Below are 20,976 nucleotides of genomic sequence, written 5' to 3' on the forward strand. Positions count from 1 at the left end.
AATTCGATAGAATAACGATTTCTCAATATTTCATTATATTATTATTTCATTCAATATTATGTTATAATTCTTCTAATAATTATTATGGAACATAAAATGATAAAAACGAAACGAATCATTTAAAATATGTTTTTGAACAATAAAAGATAGTATTTTTATTCGATAACGTATATAAATAATAAGAGGGCGCGAATAGAAATTTTTTTCTACAAAACGAATTGATAAATTTTTAGTTAGTTATATAGTTAACATCATAATTGATTATCAAATCGATTCCGAATAGTCATAATGATTATAATGTACGTATATGCAATTCATTTAATTAAATATTGCACAGTTTTTCTTTCGGTCTCTTTCTTTCTCTTTTTCTTTCTCAACATACACTATATACAAATATGAAGAACAACGTGCAGTCAATAATTTTTGCATATCACGGACAAATTTTTTTAAAATTAAAAACAGCAGTAGAGAGATTTTTTAATTAAAAATATCAATGAGAGAGATATTTGAAACACATTTTATTTGTGACAACTAATTATCATTATATTAATTAAAATATCTTGATGAAAAAATAAAGACGCGAATATTTATAAAATATATTTCTTTTTAAAAGTAATAATACTTTCTAAATCCCGTAATGTTACAATAAAATTAAGCGTTTGTCTAAAAGTACTCGCAATATTTAATTAAATGTTCGCGCATCACGTATAATTTTTTTCATATATATCATATTTCCATATATAATTTCCATATATCATATTTTTTTCATATGCATCGAAATTACACAATGCCGAAATAGTAATTATGGATTTCTCGTATCAGTTATTTGTTTCGATAATCAATTATTATTTGTATATATATATTAGTTGTTCATTTTGATAATAATTATTATTCGTTACTGCTGTTATTTGTTAAACACGAAAGCTTAGCTAAAATTGCTCGTAAATTTTCGTTAATAATTAGGCATATGTACACGGGTCGGTTCTATATCGACGTATAACATGATCACGCTCGATATTGAAATTTGCCGGGCTCTTCTCTTGTTAAATCTTTCACGCTCTTACAGCTTCACGCTTCACGTATTTCGCCGCTTTATTCAAGATTCATGTATTATTCAAAGGAGAGTTAAAAATGGCCTTACAACCTCCATTAAGTTGGCTTTAAATTAATTTTATATCTTATTTTCCGTTTTTCCCCAACGTTTGAGGATTTTAATACTCTCTCAGGGCTCATATAAAGATGCACCATATTAAGTAATCATTCATAAAAGTCACCGGGTGTTTAATACCACTCTCTGTCTCTTCTCTGAACTTGCGCCTGCTTCAAAAAATCGAATCTTTTTTAGGGAAGATTTTCGTTTTTCATCATATGGAAACTTACGATAAATATTTTCGTCAGATTCATATCTCTCTCGCGAGAAATAATGTCTCTCATTTCAACGAGGATTTTTTACTTTTAGCTACGCGTACAGCTAATTTTTCATCTCTATTTTCATGCGCGCATTCGCGCAGCTTATTTGGATTAAATCTTATGTTTGAATTTTCAAGCTTTTTTCCCATGCATATGTATATACGTACGAAGCTTTTGCAAGCGAACATAAAAACCTCAAACAGTATATAGGTATATGAATAAAATATGTGTACCGTTCCTTGCTATTCTCTTCTTCTGTAAATTCAGTCGGCAAAATTAACGATATTATAAAATGACAAAGTTAAAAGTATTGATAAAGCGTACAGAGCGCGTTAGATAATGAGTTTATAAAAAGATCTCGATGAAAATCGACGTACTCTCTCTACTCCTACTTCTTTCCAGGTATGTTATTTGTCGACGCAACTTAATTAATACGTGTCAAATGCATTCTCTGCTATCGCAGTTAATCCCCGGTCGAAATTCTCATATGCAGCTCGTAAATATTAAATCTGGTCGACATTTCCTCTAATTAAATCTCTCACGTTTTCGCCGTAACGCAGCTACTGGCCCCATTTTCATCTAAAACGACGGAGAGAGAGAAAGAGAGCTTCATGAAGTGAAGTTACTTTAATGCATTTCAAGAAGCCGATTTGAATTTAAATTTAAATCCAGATCGCGCGCGCGCATGCGCCAGACTTTCAACTCTGAATATACGCGACGACCGACGTAATAATACCGGCAACATCTTTCTGTCGACGTATTTCCGCTCGTTTCTCGTATAAAGATAATATTTACTCGCGAGAGAACGCGATGGACTTTCCCTCGTATGCGCGTTTGTTTCTGCGTGCAATTATCGGAATTATTCGAACAATTTTTTCTCAGTCTCGCTTCTCTATATTCTCCATTAGCTAGAACACGCCACCGTCTTCAGCATTGATTATATCGTATCGCCGCTTTGTCAAATATTTAATCTCGCATATCTCGTGTAAAAAAGAAAAAAATGGATAGATTGAAATATCTGATAAATGATGAACTAAATATTTGAATTTCGTTAAAAGTTTCCCTGCTTCTCTCGTCTTCAAAACGATGCCGGATGAGATCGAGGAAAATTATATTTACCGTTATTATATTTATTTCGTCAAAGAAAAAAGATAATAAATCTTTAAATTTAGTGTATCCTTCCTATATTCGAATACTTGATTCGCACATGAACCTTTGTTAATAAAATTTTTAATTAATTTTTTTATTTAAGTTTAACAACATATCATGTCAAGGTCTATAGAAAAATAATTCATTAATCTAATAAAGATTTATCAAAAAAATTATTGAAAGAAAATAGCACGACGTAAATTAAGGAAAGCTGTAAATCATCAATTTATTTTGCATTCGAAAAAAGAGACTCATCCGAAATTTTCTCACCTCCCTATCAATCATATCGTCAACACATATATTAGAGATAATTGTCGACGTACATAATATTAAATTCGATAATTAAATAATTCCGCACAATCTTATGTAAAATCAGCTGATTTTCTCATATCGATTAAATCAGCTGGTTTTTTCATATGTTATAGTTTATTTAAAATTGAATCTTGGTAAAATCAGTTGATTTCTCATATGTTGAAGCTTATAATCTGCTAAACAAAAAGTGTAATAGGTTTAAAGCTAAATAATAAACAGTTTGACTGATTTGCAGCCAGTCAAAACACGAAAAACTCGGGCTCTTCGAGTTGTTTAACTGGCTGTAGCTCAGTCCATTATTTAGCTTGAGGCTATTACATCTTTTGTTCAGTAGGTCATAAGCTACAACATATGAAGAAATAAAAAAACCACAAGATTAGTACGAGGTTTTTTTTATATTCACGAAACGAGGTTTATCGAGTAAACTGCCGTCCAGGTTGATGTCTAACTTGATCGTCACTGTCGCATCTACGTCTCCTAGGCATGCGAAACGCATCCCATCCCTTCCTCCTCTCCCGTGGGAGTGTTCGGCGTAATAGTCTATCGAAGAGTAATCCATTTAGCCGGTAATCAACATCGAACGCGCAAGTGTACTCCGCCACCAGGTCCGCGAACATACTCGAAATGCCGTCGTAAATACCAATTAAAGCTGTCCATATCCAGCTAGGAAGATGCATGACCCGTTAACGCTCGGATAGCGCCCGAAAACTCTTCGATCGAGTATGACATTTTCACGCAAAATTCATACGGGTTGTTTTAGTGACGGATAACGCGAACATTTGTCTAGTCGAGATGTCATTGCCCACTCTCCATCGCGTTGCAACTTGCAGAGATTTTTTTATGGTCCCTGGTGTAGACATATTTTTATTTAATTACTTTATTTATGTGATAACGTAATAAATATCTTAACCTGTCTTCAACCGTTCAAGCCTAAAGGAAGCCGATCAAAATAATTTATTAAATATATGTCAAAATTTGAAATTTTTTTTTTATAGAGTACGCATATTTCCGTTTTACTCGCTGAATTTCAAGCTGTAATTCTTACAATCTCCAAGAGAAAATTTGATAAGCGTTTATTTATATAAAATTCGCATCACATCACGAAACTAAAATAAACGAATAGATTTATATGCAATTATCGATTTATTATCGATAATTTACAAAACGCAAACTACTAATTATTTTTTCAGGTATGAAAAGGGCTAGTAATAACTGAAATATAAGGCGCAATAAAATTGTTATTAAATTCCTCCATACTTATTTTAAATATAAGTATAGAGGAATAAATAAATATAAAAAGGACAAAATAAATATAGGAATTTAAAAGTAATTTTATAGTCCTCTTTTCGTACCTGAATTTATATTCATGTTCAGAACTTTTTCAATTTATTAATTTATTACTTTTTAATCAAGCCTGTAACTCGTATATGTCTCGGCGAAACGAGCGAGGGGAACCGAAATTTTCCTAATCTCCTCGAGCGCAGACAGAAGCCGTAAACCTCGAACCTCACAGATGACCCTTTCATCCGAAAGAAAGGGAAAAAAGTTTACATCTCCGCGCAGCCTTCCCTGTAAAAATTCTTACGACACGCGAATGCCTTATCGTTACGCGCGCCGACCTTGTCGCCGACCATATCGATATAACTGGTGCAATTTAGGAGCTCCGTGAAAAGGACGCCGGATACAACAAAATGGGGCGGGAAGACCAAAGACGAGAATAGGGACAGAGGAAGGAAGTGAGGGTGAGGGGGATAGAATCGCGAAACAAGGCCTCTGTAAGGGATGCGAATGAAAGAGCGGTAGCTCCTTTTTATGATCCCCGTAGGAGCAGCCGTATGTAATGCTGAGGAGCGGGGGGAATTTCAGCGGAAACGCGCGCTACGAGGGCTTCTGCATCGACCTGCTGAAGGAGATAGCGCACATGGTGGGCTTCGCTTACAGGATCGAGCTCGTGCCGGACGGCAAGTACGGCGTTTACGATTACGAGACCGGCGAATGGAACGGGATAGTACGCCAGCTGATGGACAAGGTGAGTGAGTGTGTGTGGGTGAACGGAATGAACTAGGTGTAGATCTCTATGTATCGTATAAGCGTGATCCATAGTGGATTCGAATTAGCGTAGAGAGAGTAGATGAGATATTTTGTATAAATCTCGATCTTTTTTCACAAATTATCACTTAATTAAATAATTAACTAACTCAATTAAATACTTCCAACGTCATTTTTTGTTTCCGCAGACCTAAGAAAGAATCCCTTCGCGGCCTTTTTAATTTTTTATTATATTAGCGAGTGTCTGAAGGATAGATCTCGCGATGAACTTTCGAAATGAGAGGATGACATTATCCGATACGCGCTAGGACGATATAATTTACCCGGAATTTAACGGAAGCAGCGTATAACACAATCTAGTGTGTTAGACATTGTTAACTGTCAAATTCTATCAGAGAGAGTTTTGATAGACGCGCAGTAAAGAGTGGTTAATCGGAAATTTCGCTATATTTATTAATTTATTTTATAAACATTTCCTACAATTATCTCTATTTGAAAAATTATCGTACACTCTCTCCCTGGAAACGTCACATTGACGGGAGACGCAAGATGGAATGTCATTTCCCAGGCATATCCCGTGCTAGAAAGGCGTTAATCCCGCAAATTGACGTAACTGCGGTGTCGAACGACACAGCGGAATGTAACGCGATATCGGAAGCCATCGTGCCCATTTTGCCGCCGCATTCCGATTGGCAACTAGCGTGAATCCGTGCACTTGGCGTACACAAACGTGTATACGGCTTAGAGATACGGGGGACACCCTGGGATAACGTGGCGTCTCGCTTTTGCAATTCAAATCACGGACATGGAGATGCGGCGGCGATACGCCATGTGTATATGAGCCCGCGTTTCTACCGGGAAGGCGTAAGACTAGCCCGCGGATATTGCTACGTCTACATTTCAAGTAGGCGATTGATTAAGTGCCGCGCGCGTACGTCGTTCCGGCGAATTTCAATATCCCGCTGACATTTCTAGCAGATGCGACGACGACCGACAGCCAGCGTCGTGCGATAACGACGTCAAAGTGTCGGCTCGTATCTGTCGCAAAGTATATCGTCAGAGGTAAAGATACCGCTGGTATACCGAAGATAGCTTGGAATTAGAGATAACTTTCGCGTATCGATTCCAACATCAACCCTTTCCCTCTGTCGGTGCATAATTTTTCACCCTCTTCATCAATGAACGTGTATCCGGGTACCAAGTGCGTATTTTCGATATATTGCAATGCAATTTTTTTTATAGAAGCTGCTAGGCATTGAATGCTTTTTCCCGTTATATTTTTAAAGATTTCCGAATACAAAGATCCTTTTTAATATATTTTTAATTTATATAATATACCCTTTTTAATGTTTTTAATATGTTATACATTATAATGTACATATTATAATATATTTTGACATTTAATCCTAGAATCGCTCTGTTAAATAAAATGTTAAATAAAATTAGAGATCGCATAGTTGACATGTTATCCATTTTTAAAAGAAATTAAAATCAAATTAAAATATTAAAAGACATATATTATTTAAAAGACAAATAATTAAAAGACATATGTTATGAGCATATTTATATAAATATACGTATTAAATTAAAATTAAATTAAAAATGTATATTAATTAAAACTGCAGATTTGTGCACGTGGATAACTAATGTCATCCGCACAACCACTGTTAAAATTGCTTTGGGTCCCCGGGTGCCTGTTCATTGGCAGAAGGGTTAATGCATACACGTAGTATCCTATTGTAAAATGCATGTCCGTATTACACGATCGCAATGTACCGTATATCTAACGTAGTCGAACCAGTAAAAACCTTATGTGTATTTGCGCCAGCTGGTTTTATCCCAAATACGTTAAGCATTAGATTCGAACTCTAATCGAGAGAGATCTCTTTCTCTTTTTCGAAGCTCGATGCACTCTGTGCGAAACACACGCGAATGTATTTCTTCGCTTCGCAGACGAGATTTTTTTCTTTCTCGCGAGAGAGAGAGAGAGAGAAAGACCAAAGAGTACCCGCTTTTATCTCCTCTCTGTTTTCGCACGTACTTTCTTTTCCCCGGGTATATATTTAAGAGCGCGGTCTCAGTTTTTTAGGGAAAAGAACTAAGTAGAATGTAACTAGTCGTGTATCTAGCGATATTCTACATTCCAAAACTACTTTTGCCATAAATCCCGAACTTCGGGATTGGGTTCAGTATCCGGCTGCTGCGAAACTGCAAGGGCGCACTTTTATCACGATGAATAATGTATAACCCTGCGTGTAATAGAAACTACGGCCTTGTATAGAAATAATTAATTCCAATGTAAGCGCGACGAGAACGAGGCTCTCTTTCTCTTTCTCTCTCGACATAATACCGTCGGCTTTACCTAAATGGATAATTTCAAAAAAAAAAAGAGAACATGCGCACATAGTGTTTGAATGTTTAAAACGTGTATTTAGTTTCATCACCGGATAATGCTTGCACGAGAGCACGATTAAAAGGGTCTACCGATATCACAGCATCGATAATATAGGTGGAATAATCGCTAAACGAGATAGAGAGAGAGAGAGAGAGAGAGAGAGAGGGAGGGGGATATATCACGATGATTAATCATCTAATATTTCTCGATGCAAATCGGAGCGCATTAAGCACTCCTGACGGTTTGCACAATCAATGATATGATGATGATGATGATGATGATGAGCATGTAAACATGCACGGCCGCACATATGGCGTGAAAGGATGAGAAATCGCGAAACCCGCGAGTCGGCGAAATTTCTCATTTTCGTCGAGACCCTTCGCGGACTCTCTGCCGGTCGTTACAAAGCGACCGGCACTACGTTATCTGGACGGTAGTATTAATTTTGTCAGATGATCATTAATAATGCTCGCCGCAGTCGTCGCTGCCCCCCGCCCTCTCTTCCTCGACTGCCTTCAGTCCTTCTTTTCCTACCCCTTCGTTCACCGAGAGAGCGAAACCGAGGACGGAAATATGATGATAAAAAAGCGACGGCGCGTAATATGCCTAGAAAATGGCATCGTATTTTAGCGACTTAAGCATAGTTAAGCGGATCTCGCGCCGAGAAATCCGCAGTCTGGAACGTCAAAGCGAAGATTAGTCGGGACCATGTCTAATTAGGCAACTTAATTAACATATAATATACCTAGCTCTAAGTTCGCCCCTCTTATAGGCTGGACTCTGTTCTGTTTCTTTCCGGAGACTTATGCGTTTAAAGCCCACTTTAGGTTTTATAATTATGCAAATTTATAATTATTCAAAATTCGAAACAGAGATCTCTCTGTTTGTGACGTCGTATTTTATATATTTTAATGTTTGTATATATATTTTGCTTGTTTAAATGTTTTACTGTATTACATGACACTAAGTAATTTATTCATTTGTTAATATTATGCACATCCTCCCTCAAAAATTTATATTTTACGATTAAGAAGAAAGTACAATATTACAGCACTTTAAACATTGTGATTCTAAAATTCTAAAATTTATAAAGCATATTATTATAGTACATGGAATCTTTCAAAATTTGAAGAATATGCTACATAATTTAAATTTAAAAAAGTAAAGAAGAACTAATATACATGTAGATCCACAGTATATCAATATCTGCAGAATAAGAATTAGTGTTTTATTATCGCTATGTAAAAATGTTTAAAATTTCATGTAAAATTAGAGTAAAATTTCCCACAAAACAATATATACGGCACTGTAAGTCTACAGCATTATAGTAAATTTCTTTGCTTCTATTTCTCTTTTCGGAATATATAATTTCAGAATATACACTGAGAGAATTTTCTCTTAGAATTTACCCTCAAAATCATGGTAATTGTGGGACAATATGTTATGAAAGAATTTTATGAGGATTTCTCTGATTAATATTTATCACAATAAAAATAATATCTATCACAATAAAATATAAAACATGTTTGATTAATTTTACTAAACTGCATAGCAAAATTAATCAAATATATTTTATATTTTATTATAATAGATATTATTATTTGTATTGTGAAAAATATTAATCAAAGAAATTCTCATAAAATTCTTTCCATACCATATTGTCCCATGATTACCACGATTTTCAGGATAAATTCTAAGAGAAAATTCTCTTTATGTATATATTAAGAAGAATATCTGTAACGAAAGGAGTTTTGTCATAAAGAGACAAAATGTTTGTATTTCGTAATAGATGGATTTCGAGATTGTACATATTGAGCTATTTCCTATTTCTATAAGTTGCTTAATTTTATATGCTTTTTCTGTCAGTATAATTAAAAAAATTAATGCACAAGTATATATAATATAATGTGAACTAGTTCTATAATGTGAAATAGTTCAGTATGCAAGTCAAATTTTCAATTAAGAATATCGTGTTTTAATTTTATTTTTTATTTATCTTATTTATCTCTAAAATCAACTTCTTGTTAACTAATTGCGTGCAATTAAGTTGTCAATAACAATTCCATATTAATATTGAAATTGATTGAACAAAACATTAATTATAAAACATTCGTAATATTTTATCGTAAAAGTATGAATTAAAATAATTGTGTATTCAATAGTCTAGTGACGAAAAGTCGATATTACTTTTTCTTCCCTACTCGGAGATTGACGAGCAATCATTGGTAAAAGGTTTGGCTTATCAACTATAAAGAAACTGATATATATTCGAGATAAAATCGATAATAAAATAAGAACAAAGTAAAAATAGCACTCAAGTGTTACTCAAAACAAAGATGCATACATTATTAACGATAAAAAGATAATAACAAAATTCCGAATAATCTGTTCAATAAAATTCGGTTTTTGTTAATAATAGTAACCTTACCTGTAAATTATAAAGATCTTCATCAGAAAAAGAAGAATCTCTGATCTATGAACGATAGATGTAGCAAAAAATCATGATCACGGATTTATTTCTTACAAAAATTATCGCGAATATTGCAGATTATCACAAGCTAGGATATTTGAAAAATTATTCAAAATTCAAATCATTTAAATCTTAAAAAAAATGTTTAATACAAATTTATTTTTAATTAATTATTAATTACCTAAAAAACGAATTATTAAATAAAAATATTGGTCTCTCTTAAATTTTATTGAGATTTGAAACTTTCTTAGAGAGCATTTTTAGAGATTTGATCTTCTATATAACTTTTTTATACGAAACTATTTTGTTTTATTTTTAATTTTTCAGTGTATATTTAAATATTGTAGTTTATTTTTGCGAGTTTTTCAGGGGAAAACATTTGCGGAATTATTTTGTTTCTAGAGTGAGCCATTTCACAATAACACAATATTTGTATATTTTTAATATACATGTAATATAGAAATAATCGCCAGAAAGTTTTAATCATGTTAATGAATATGTAAATGTACATGAAAAAAAACGAGACTTTTTAACAATTTTCTTTACTTGGCATATATTTTTTAGTTTTTTAAAGAAAATTATGTAACTCATTGTTTTGATAAAAAAGTGGACTATAATTTCTTAAATCTTTTTTCATATAAAGTTAACATATAATTTCTTAATTTTTTTTCTGAATTGCGCTCTAATTTGTTTCTGATGATTAATCTACAAATTAATTTCTGGTGATTAATCTACATATACAGATAATATATATGTATACATACATGCAATACACTCACCGATCTGATGCACAACAGCGGAGCTCTATAGTCCAAAGCGTTGATCTATAACATATAAAAAACACAAATTATATATATGAAAAATAGTTTTCAAAATTAATATTTGAAAAAGTCAATAATGCGCAATTAAACTTTTATTTGTACCGTAAAATATATTTAATAAAATTACGTCAGAAAAATTATCAAACTTTTTAATTATTTTTTAAAATCTTTTATATAAAATATAATAAAATTTAATTTTTAAAAAGTAAGTTAAATAATTATAAATTGTATAAATAATATTAAAATTATATACATATATATTATATATATATATATATATATATCAAAATTTTTTATTATTAATTATCTAATTATAATAAAATTTAATATAATAATTTTTTCATTTTTCTGTAAATTACCTTAAATATCCATATTTTTTTTCTCAAATTACTTTTTTTTATTTTATTCCAAATTTATTCTTAATATTAACTTATTTTAAAATTTATTTTAATAAAAATTTAATATAAATTTGTTTTAATTCTTTTCTGCTTACCCCATGGTTGTTCCGTCGATGCCCGATGCCTCCCCGGGCCTCCTCCTCCTCTTTTGGTCGTATTTTAGCGTCTTTCTGGCACTTACACACACACGCTCGCGAAAATACAATCACGCGCGCGCATTAATCAGCGAAATAAAATAATCGCACGAAACTTTGAACGACACTCCCGACGTTAACCGTACGCGACTTTGTACGACATTTATTCCGATTTTAATCGCCCGATACTTTGTGCGGAACTCCCGACAATTAATCGTACGTAACTTACTTTCATACTTGGGCACTCCCACTTTTAATCGTACGTATATTCTATGCGCCTTTGTTAATTGTATGCGACGCATATTTGAGAGATGAGCACGCGACAATTATAATTAAACGAAGCTACGATTCACGCGGCGCGACGCACGAAATTTACGCGAGATGTCGCAGTGATGCCAACGTCACAAAATACGCGCGAAGCGCCAAGTCGCCGCGGTGATGCCAACTGTCTAATTAGAAATTGTCAGTCTTTCGGGATTAATCGATCATTGAAAAGATCGATTAACATAGACCGCTTTACTCGACGTGACAAGTGCGTGACGGATATCAGTATGTTCGTATATTACTATTCATATATAATTGACGATAAAGATTTTTTATGCGCTTTTGTTAATTATATGCGACGTATATATGTATTTGAGAGAACAGCACGCGACAATTATAATTAAACGTAGATACGATCCGCGCGATACGACACGAAATTTACGAGGGATCGCCGAAGTGATGCCACCTGTAAAAATAAATATAGAGATTATAGTCTTTCGCGATTAATGGAATAAATTATATAAATTATATATAAATGATATTTCGTGGAATAAATTAGATTTAAATATATATATATATATAAAGTAAGATAAAATATAATTTTCATAAAAAATGTTGATTATTATGAGAATTTTATTATAATTTATTTATTAAAAATTAGTTATTAAAAGTTTTGAAAAGTAAAATATGGAAAATCCTATGCATTACATGATACATATTTATGTAAAACGAATCGTTATCGCGGATATAAACGAGTAAATTATTATAACTTGACAAGTATTAAATAATGAACGAAATAGAGGTTATAATCTATTTACGGTTGCTCCGCCGTTGCCCGGGCCTCCTCTTTTATTCGTGCTCTATATGGAGTCTTCATTCATTTACACACTAACAAGGCACGCTCGCGAAAACACGATTAATTACGACAACGCGCATTTATCAGCAAAACAAAATACTCTCGACGTTCATCGTACTATATATTTGAGAGAACGCGACAACTATGATTAGACGAAACTACGATGCGCGCGACGTGACGCACGAAATCCACGCGAGATGTCGCCGTGATGTCAACTGATAAATTTTTAGAGATCGTGATAGTAATATAATTGCAATTGAATACCGAATTTGCCAGTTGCAGTAATGATACCGAATTTTCTTCTGCGATTTAATATACTTCTCGTACTTGGTAAAATAATGTGACAGCACACACGCGACTACCTTCCCTTTGAATCTCTGAAACAGAAATGTTAGGCCTTGGCATGTAAAACAATAATGTGAAGCGCTTCGTATTGTCGAGTTCCTTTTCTAAACGCGATCGCGACTAGTATCGAGATATATATTCGCATTGATTATTACATTTATCGATTATTGACCCAGGTAGAACATAAAACTCATAATGACGTCATAATGACGTCATCGTGATTTTATTCATCACTTAAAAGTTATCTAAACAGAAATGATTAAAACATGATTTAAAGATGACGAAAAGAATAATAATATTTTAAGCCCGCTAATATAAGAAAATCGCATTATATAACTTTCAAAAAATGTATATTGCTTAAATATTGTTAGAATATATGCGAACAATAGAATAAACAATAGTAATTGTAATATGTAAAAGAATGATCAATATGAAATCAAAAATAAGTCATCAAAACGTTGCTAAAAATGTATTAAATGAGATCATTATGATTTTTTCAAAATGACATTTTAGTGACGTCATAATGACGTCATTATGAGTTTTATCTACTTGGGGAATTAGTGATAATAGACACGGACACATGTATTGTGATGCTAAATCTTTTTATCGTTAATTATGTATTAATAATATACGCACCTACGATTTGATGCGACACGCGCTAAATTCACCGCAGTGTAGGTGTAGTGATGCCACATGTCTAATTAGACATGAATCGATTAATCGATTAATCGATCATTGCAAAGATCGATATATGTTTCTCTCTTCTGATTGGTCGATCAAAATATTATTCGAAGCACTTTCTCACGTCGCGTTAAGCGCTCTATGTTAATCGATCTTTTCGATGATCGATTAATCGCGAGACTGATATTTTCTAATTAAATAGTTGGCATCACTTCGACAACATCCGCGTAAATGTCGTGTCGCGTCTCGTCGTAGCTTCGTTTAATTATAATTGTCGCGTGCTGTTCTCTCAAATATGTGTCGCATGTAATTAACAAAAGCGCATAAAATATGCGTACGATTAAAATGGAAAGTGCCGTAAGAAAAATCACGGATGATTAATGTCGGGAATTCCGCACAAAGTATCGCGCGATTAAAATCGGAAATGCCGTATAGAGTCGCGTACAATTAATGATCGGAAATGCCGTTCAAGGTGTAATTATTTTATTTGGTTGATAAATGCGCGTGTGTTGTAATTAATCCTGTTTTCGCGAGTGTTGTGTAAATGACATAAAGACGCTTCATAGAGTACGAATAGAAGAGAAGAAATAACCTTGTCGTAAGTAGATTATAATCTATTTCGTTTATTATTTATTACTTGTAAAATTATAATAATAATATTCGTTTATCTCCGCGATAACGATTCATTTTACATTAATGTATAATGTAATGCATAGGATGGATTTTGGATATTTTACTTTTCAAAATTTTTAATAACTAAATAAATTTTTAATAAATAATTTATAATAAAATTTTCATAATAATTACACACAACTTTTTATATGAAAATTATATTTTCTCATATTTTATATACATATATTTAGATTTGAAAATTTTTAATTTAAAAATTAAAAAATTTTTAATAATTTTGAATTATTTTTATGATGTAATTTTTTATTAAGCACACAGAGAGAATTTTCTCTTAGAGTTTACCCTGAAAATTATGAAAATCGTGGGACAATATGATGTGGAAAGAATTTTATGAGAATTTCTCTGATTAATATTTATCACAATAAAAATAATAACATCTTACTATGCAGTTTAGTAAAATTAATCAAACATGTTTTATATTTTATTGTGATAGATATTATTATTTTTATTGTGATAAATATTAATCAGAGAAATTCTCATAAAATTCTTTCCATATCATACTGTCCCATGATTACCATGATTATCAAGATAAATTCTAAAAGAAAATTCTCTCAGTGTACATTCTGAAATTATATATTCCAAAAAGAAAAATAGAAGCAAAGAAATTTACTATAATGCAGTAGACTTACAGCGCCGTATATATTGATGTTGGGAAATTTTACTCTATTTTTACATGAAATTTTAAACATTCTTACATAGCGATAATAAAACACTAATTCTTATTCTGCAGATATTGATATGTATATTAGTTCTCTTTTACTTTTTTAAATTTAAATTATATAGCATGTACCATAATAATATGCTTTATAGCGTATTATATATTTTGAGATTATTACAATTTTAGAATCACAATGTTTAAAGTGCTGTAATATTGTATTTTCTTCTTAATCTTAAAATATAAATTTTTGAGGGAAGATGTGCATAATATTAACAAATGAATAAATTACTTAGTGTCATGTAATACAGTAAAATATTTGAACAAGCGAAATATGTATAAGAGAAAATTCTCTCAGTTTATTTATTTACACAGTTTATTTATTTACACAGTTTATGATATGAATAAAAAGCTTTTAAAATTATATGTCAAATGAGCTCTGCTTGATTCACTTTTATTTTGATGTTAAATGATAACTCTGATCGATGATCTGCTTTGATTCAATCAAATTATATGATACAGAATGAAATTTTGTCCCCAATTTGATCTCTCGCAATTTACAAATCGTTTCAACATACTACTGAAAAGATATATTTTACTCGGACAGAAATATTATTTTTTACACGTAAGAGAAAATATAAATATTATATAACACTAATTTGCAATTAACGCAACAAGTTTTTCGAGTATTCGCTTACACGCGAAATATGAAAAATGTTACACGAGATATTAATTTCCCGCGCGTGAATTCTCCTGAATAGGATGATGTATCGATATTTCATTTTTTTATCTGAAACACGTTGATAAATGGGATATCGTTTGTCGGCGCCACGTGAAAAGGTAACGAAGCTAAAAAACGAATGAACAAAACAGAAAAAAAAAAGAAAACCCTCGCTCGCGATGTATCATCGTCATGGAAATTATTAATCGACAGAAAGCGATATTCTCGACAGAAAACATGTTAAAATAAATAACGCAAACATCGCATACATAAATAAATATCTCAGAGAAATTCTCGCGAAAAAAATCCTATGGGAAATTGATATCGCGCCCCTTTTTCCGGTAATATCCCCGATACTAGCGGCTTTAATCGGTTTCCCTGGCACGTTCGACTTCTCTCCCGACACGTCGATGCGCGAAAACAGCACTGCTCGTTACATACGTGCATACATACGTACATTTATAAACGATTGACGGCTCCGCAATGGCGCTCTGCCTGTCATCGCGCGAAAGCATGCCGCAACAAATTATTGCGACCGTCATCCGCGGATCGCATAAATCACGCGCGAGAATTAGTGACGTCGCGAGTCTGAAATATCTTTCGCGGGATGAACCGGCGGCGGTACCATTTTACATCGACATCGATGTGTCGCTCGATAGATCTCCCGCGTCGAAATCTCTCATTCACCAGGGCAAGCTCGACGCTTGCGGCGCATACTGCATTTATAGGGCATTTTTTTTAGGGCATTTATAAAACATGCGAGTGTCCGGGGCATTTATAAGGCACGTGAGAGAGAATAAAAATTAAATTGTTAACGCAGATTTTGTTTTATATCATGGACTTTGTTACAAAAGGTTTTTATTAGGGAAGTAATAATACGCACATGATGCCCTGTTGTAGAATTGGTGAATATAAATATTTTTATTCGTGTTAACATTTATTGAAACGTTGAATTTTCATTGCAAAAAATATTTCATTATAAAAAATATTTAATTTTATAATGAATCACATAATACTCATAAATTTAATAAAATAAAAATTATAAGAAAATTTATTAAATTATTTTCTTTAAATAAATCTTTAATTAATACACTGAGAGAATTTTCTCTTAGAATTTATCCTGAAAATCATTGTAATCGTGGGATAATATGACGTGGAAAGAATTTTATGAGAATTTCTTTGATTAATATTTATTACAATACAAATAATAATATCTATCACAATAAATTATAAAACATGTTTGATTAATTTTACTAAACTGCATAGTAAAATTAATAAAACATATTTTACATTTTATTGTAATAGATTGTAATAAAAATTGTAATAGATTTATTGTAATAGAATTATTATTTGTATTGTGATAAATATTAATCAAAGAAATTCTCATAAAACTCTTTCCATACCATATTGTCTCATGATTTTCAGGGTAAATTTTAAGAAAAAATTCTCTCTGTGTAGTTTCATCAAAATAAGTATAATGAAATGATCAAAATGAATAAGAAACGATTAATATTATATTAATAATAAAATTAAAGAAACAAATTTTGTTTTATTAAACAAATTATTTCTATAATTATTAATAATAATATTTCTATCTCTTATTTCTATGCAATAATATACAATAGAAAGGGATACACAATAGGATAGTTATGATAAATTAAAATCCTGTTTATCATCAAGAACAATAATGAACATATAAATTCGTATATGCATTATATAGAGAGCGATAAATAGAACCGAGAGATATTACAATGCATGTAAGCGTGTCACATAGCGTGTGAAATATTATATAATATTTATTATTATTTAATATTATTTAGTACCTATAAAGAGAGAAAGAGAAAATGAAAATGGAATCAAGTAACAGTTACATTTTCACGTGAAATAAATAGGCGAGAAATGACAAATAGCCAAAAGAGGCAGTGCTTTTCGTTTAAACGCGCATCGCACAATTGAAATGCGGCCGTAACTTTTCGAAATAGATATGTAAGGCGTGAAAATCGGGCGTTACATATCGCCCCACGACTGGAAATCGACGTTTCGCGAATATTAAGAACGCGAGAGTGCATAAATCGTGTTTCGCCGACATCGCGCAATAAAATTGTCACGCGGCCTGTACATTCGCGTGTACTTACAGGAAATATATAACTTACATGCACCATGATGTACGTACGCGCGAAGGGAAAAGACAGGGGATTTCCCTATCTCTGGGGGTGCATTCCCCAGACCCAGATATCCGCCCTTCCGGCTGCGACGCAAGCCGGAAATAAATCTTCCCGAACTGTCGCACGACTTTCGCGACTTTCGCGACTTTTGCAGACGCTGAAAAAGTACTTACTTAGATACCACTGCGCCAAAAGTGCGTGTGCGCTTTTTCTCCAGGTGGTTTCATTCAATCAAATGGAAACAGCCACTATATACAGCACCTTGGCCACTGAATCAGCTGTTTTGCCAACTGCGCGAAATCTAAATAATTTCGAGCACGCATCTGTGTTGACCGAGCCAACGAATCGAAAGTAGAATCGACACCTTGCAATCTCGATTATGATTATTAAAATAGTTATTAAATTTATATAAATACATATAAATAATTTATTTATAATGATTTATATAATAATTAATAAATTATTGTAATTACACAGAGAGAATTTTCTCTTAGAATTTACTCTGAAAATCATGGTAATCGTGGGACAATATGATATGGAAAGAATTTTATGAGAATTTCTTTGATTAATATTTTTTACAATAAAAATAATAATATCTATTACAATAAAATATAAAATATGTTTGATTAATTTTACCATGCAGTTTAGTAAAAGTTAAACAAACATAATTAAAAATATAATTATTAATTAATAGTATACATATATTTAATTATATATATATATATATATTATTATTATTAAATATACGTAGAGCGTTCATAAAGTTCGTATCTTTGCCTATAAAAAAAAAGAATGAAGTGATTGAAACTGTACACATTTATTAGTCTTTTGCTCCATATAAATCCTGCAAAGTTATTTTCAGTAATGCAAGATCTGTCAGATACAATCATTAATCGACATTTTAAAAAAGTAAAAATCGACACATTGTCATTTAAAAAAATATTATTAAAATTTTATTAAAAATTAATAAAATTTATTAAAAGTTTATTATAATAAATGTGCACAGTTTCAACCACTTCATTCTTTTCTTTATAAACAAAGGTACCAAGAACTTTATGTAAACGCCCTTCATAAATATTATATATATTATTATATATTATATATATTTAATCACTAACTGGGGGGGGGGGTTAAAACCCCTCCCTTGTAAATTAAAAGAAATAGTTTTGCTGAATTTGTTAAAAAAATATAAATAAAGAAAAACATTAAAGAGCTATCGACGTCAGGATCCGCTAATGTATATATATAAGTATAAGATACACTGAAAATTATACTCATTACGCATTCAAGGAGTTAAGTATAGATTAAGTCAGACATAGGACGAAATGATGAGATAATTTCGTTGCACGAAAATAATTAGGCGAAATTCTTTATATCTATAATATATATATATATATATATATATATATACTGGCGGATCATGGGAGGGGGGTTAAACCCCCCCCCCCTTGCAAATTAAAAGAAACAGTTTTGCTGAATTTGTTTAAAAAATATAAATAAAGAAAAACAAACATTAAAGAGCTATCGACGTCGTTGATCCTGGAATAAAAGCTAATCATGAAACCAAATATATTAAATAAAATAATTTTGCAAACTCCCCCCCCCCCCATTATCGACGTCAGAATCCGCTAGTGTATTTAATGATACACATCATTAAATTATTAACTTCATCATTTTCTTTTATTTCGCAGAAGGCCGATCTGGCTGTTGGCTCGATGACGATCAACTACGCGCGTGAAAGCGTCATCGACTTCACGAAGCCGTTCATGAATCTGGGCATCTCGATCCTCTTCAAGGTAGGTTTAAAACGACGTTTCTCTCGCAGAGGGACAATATCTCCTTGTAACCGCGTACCACGTCGAAATTAATCTCGTTGCACAAGGTAGCAATTATATCCGCGTCCAAACCGCCTCCGACCGAAGAGAACGACGCATTTAAAGCTATCTCGTATAAGCCAGCCGCCACATAATGCCTGGTTCGCGATGGGAATGGCGCTCTACTCTCTGATAGCTCATATTTTTATTTCCTCCGCATCCCCCTGGCGCATTGTTGTCGGCGAATCTTGATTCTCTCACCCGTCCGGTCTTGTTGAGCTTTCCTCCCTCTCCCTCTCTTTCTGTGTATTTTTCCACGTCGCGCATCTGTTATTCTTATTTGCTTATTTTTCCACCGTATGTATCCCCTATTGTTGTTGTTAGGCTATTTTCGTTTTCGTATCCGACTCGCTCCGCGCTCAAGGATCAACGCAATGTCGATGAAAGTTATGTGAAATATGACATCTCTTTCGATATTTCGCGTCTTCGTGTTTTTGTTTTTTCTTTAAATATTCGCTCGACGATACAAAGTGAAATGGCTGATATATATATAAAAAAAAGAGTAACGCGTATGTTTTCGCTCCCTTTCGTTAAGTGGCCAGCAAATTTGCTGGCCAAGTAATTTTATCCGAGGTAAAATGCCGTCAAAATAATGGAGGGAGTAGTTATCCATATGACTGTAATTCTGTCTGACTTTGGTTGATCTTATCTACTTGCTCGTGAAACGACCACTTGATAATGCGTATAATATCTCCCTGAAATTTACCGAAGCAGTTAATAGTCGAATGTGTAATTGTGTATATGTAAATGTGTGTAAATGTGTGTAAAAAATTATAATAATTATATTAACATAAAGTAGTAATAACTGATATGTGATCCGGCTGAATATCTATTTTATATATTGAACTGAATCATTCACCAATTTTTTTCTAAATGGAAACCAGATATATATATTATATTTATATTTATTCAATTTATGTTTAAACAATTTTATAATATGCATAACAATTATTATTTAAATATATGTTATATCGTTCAATAAAATTATTGTCAAATAACTTATTTAAAATATATTTGCATATATATGTGTATTATTTTATTACGAATTGATCAATCTTACAAATTTTTGTACTTTGTTCTTTAAAAAAAGCAACAAATTAATTTGATTATTTAAATTAAATACTTCAATTAATAATTTAGAAAATATACACGCAAGAGGACAAGGAAAAAAAATTATTCTAAAAGAGATATCTCTGACAGATTGGATCCTCGTTATAATCCTCTTGTTTCGGTTATAAGATCGCGCTATCATATTATCTTGGCGTCTGGCGATGCATTCGCGCGCATCAATGTGCACATATGCGTTTCTCGCTTATATAATGCAAGCAGCACGTGTCGTGGGACTGGTAGAGAAGCGGGGGAGCAGACTAATTAGAGGCGTTCTCGCAAGCGGTGGCGCGTAGATGATTTAATAATCGGAATGTATCATCGATCGGCACTTATGCGTCGAATTAGCGAACCGGTTAATTCAATATTTGTTCGACGAGCCGTTTTTCTCGTCAGAGTCGTTTTCCCTCTCCCTCTCTTTCTCTCCCTATATATACAACTCCGACTGTCCCTTCTCACGATTCTGTCTTATCCGCTTGA

General features: G+C 32.4%; 1 protein-coding gene and 1 long non-coding RNA gene across 3 annotated transcripts in view; one reads left to right on the forward strand and one right to left on the reverse strand.

Annotated features, from left to right (window-relative positions):
• LOC145944696 (uncharacterized) overlaps positions 1-12,380 on the reverse strand; it is a 216,568-nt gene extending 204,188 nt beyond the window's left edge. The window contains exons 1-3 of the long non-coding RNA XR_014426724.1: positions 12,221-12,380; positions 11,100-11,868; positions 10,565-10,609 (exon numbers count right to left, since the gene is read on the reverse strand). This is a non-coding gene — a long non-coding RNA (uncharacterized LOC145944696). The remainder of the gene's footprint in view (positions 1-10,564; positions 10,610-11,099; positions 11,869-12,220) is intronic.
• Positions 1-20,976, forward strand: part of LOC145944689 (glutamate receptor ionotropic, kainate 2-like) — a 181,160-nt gene that overhangs the window by 127,435 nt on the left and 32,749 nt on the right. For both annotated transcript variants that reach the window (XR_014426723.1, XM_083053221.1), the window contains exons 11-12: positions 4,697-4,900; positions 19,207-19,311. Coding sequence is in view for 1 of the 2 variants with exons in the window: in XM_083053221.1 (XP_082909347.1) it covers positions 4,697-4,900; positions 19,207-19,311 (309 nt within the window). In the remaining variant the exon portion in view is untranslated. The remainder of the gene's footprint in view (positions 1-4,696; positions 4,901-19,206; positions 19,312-20,976) is intronic.

Source organism: Prenolepis imparis, unplaced genomic scaffold (genome assembly GCF_030444845.1).
Source record: "Prenolepis imparis isolate NDT839.2.m4 unplaced genomic scaffold, iyPreImpa1.0 SCAF_13, whole genome shotgun sequence".
Classification (NCBI taxonomy): Eukaryota; Metazoa; Arthropoda; class Insecta; order Hymenoptera; family Formicidae; genus Prenolepis; species Prenolepis imparis.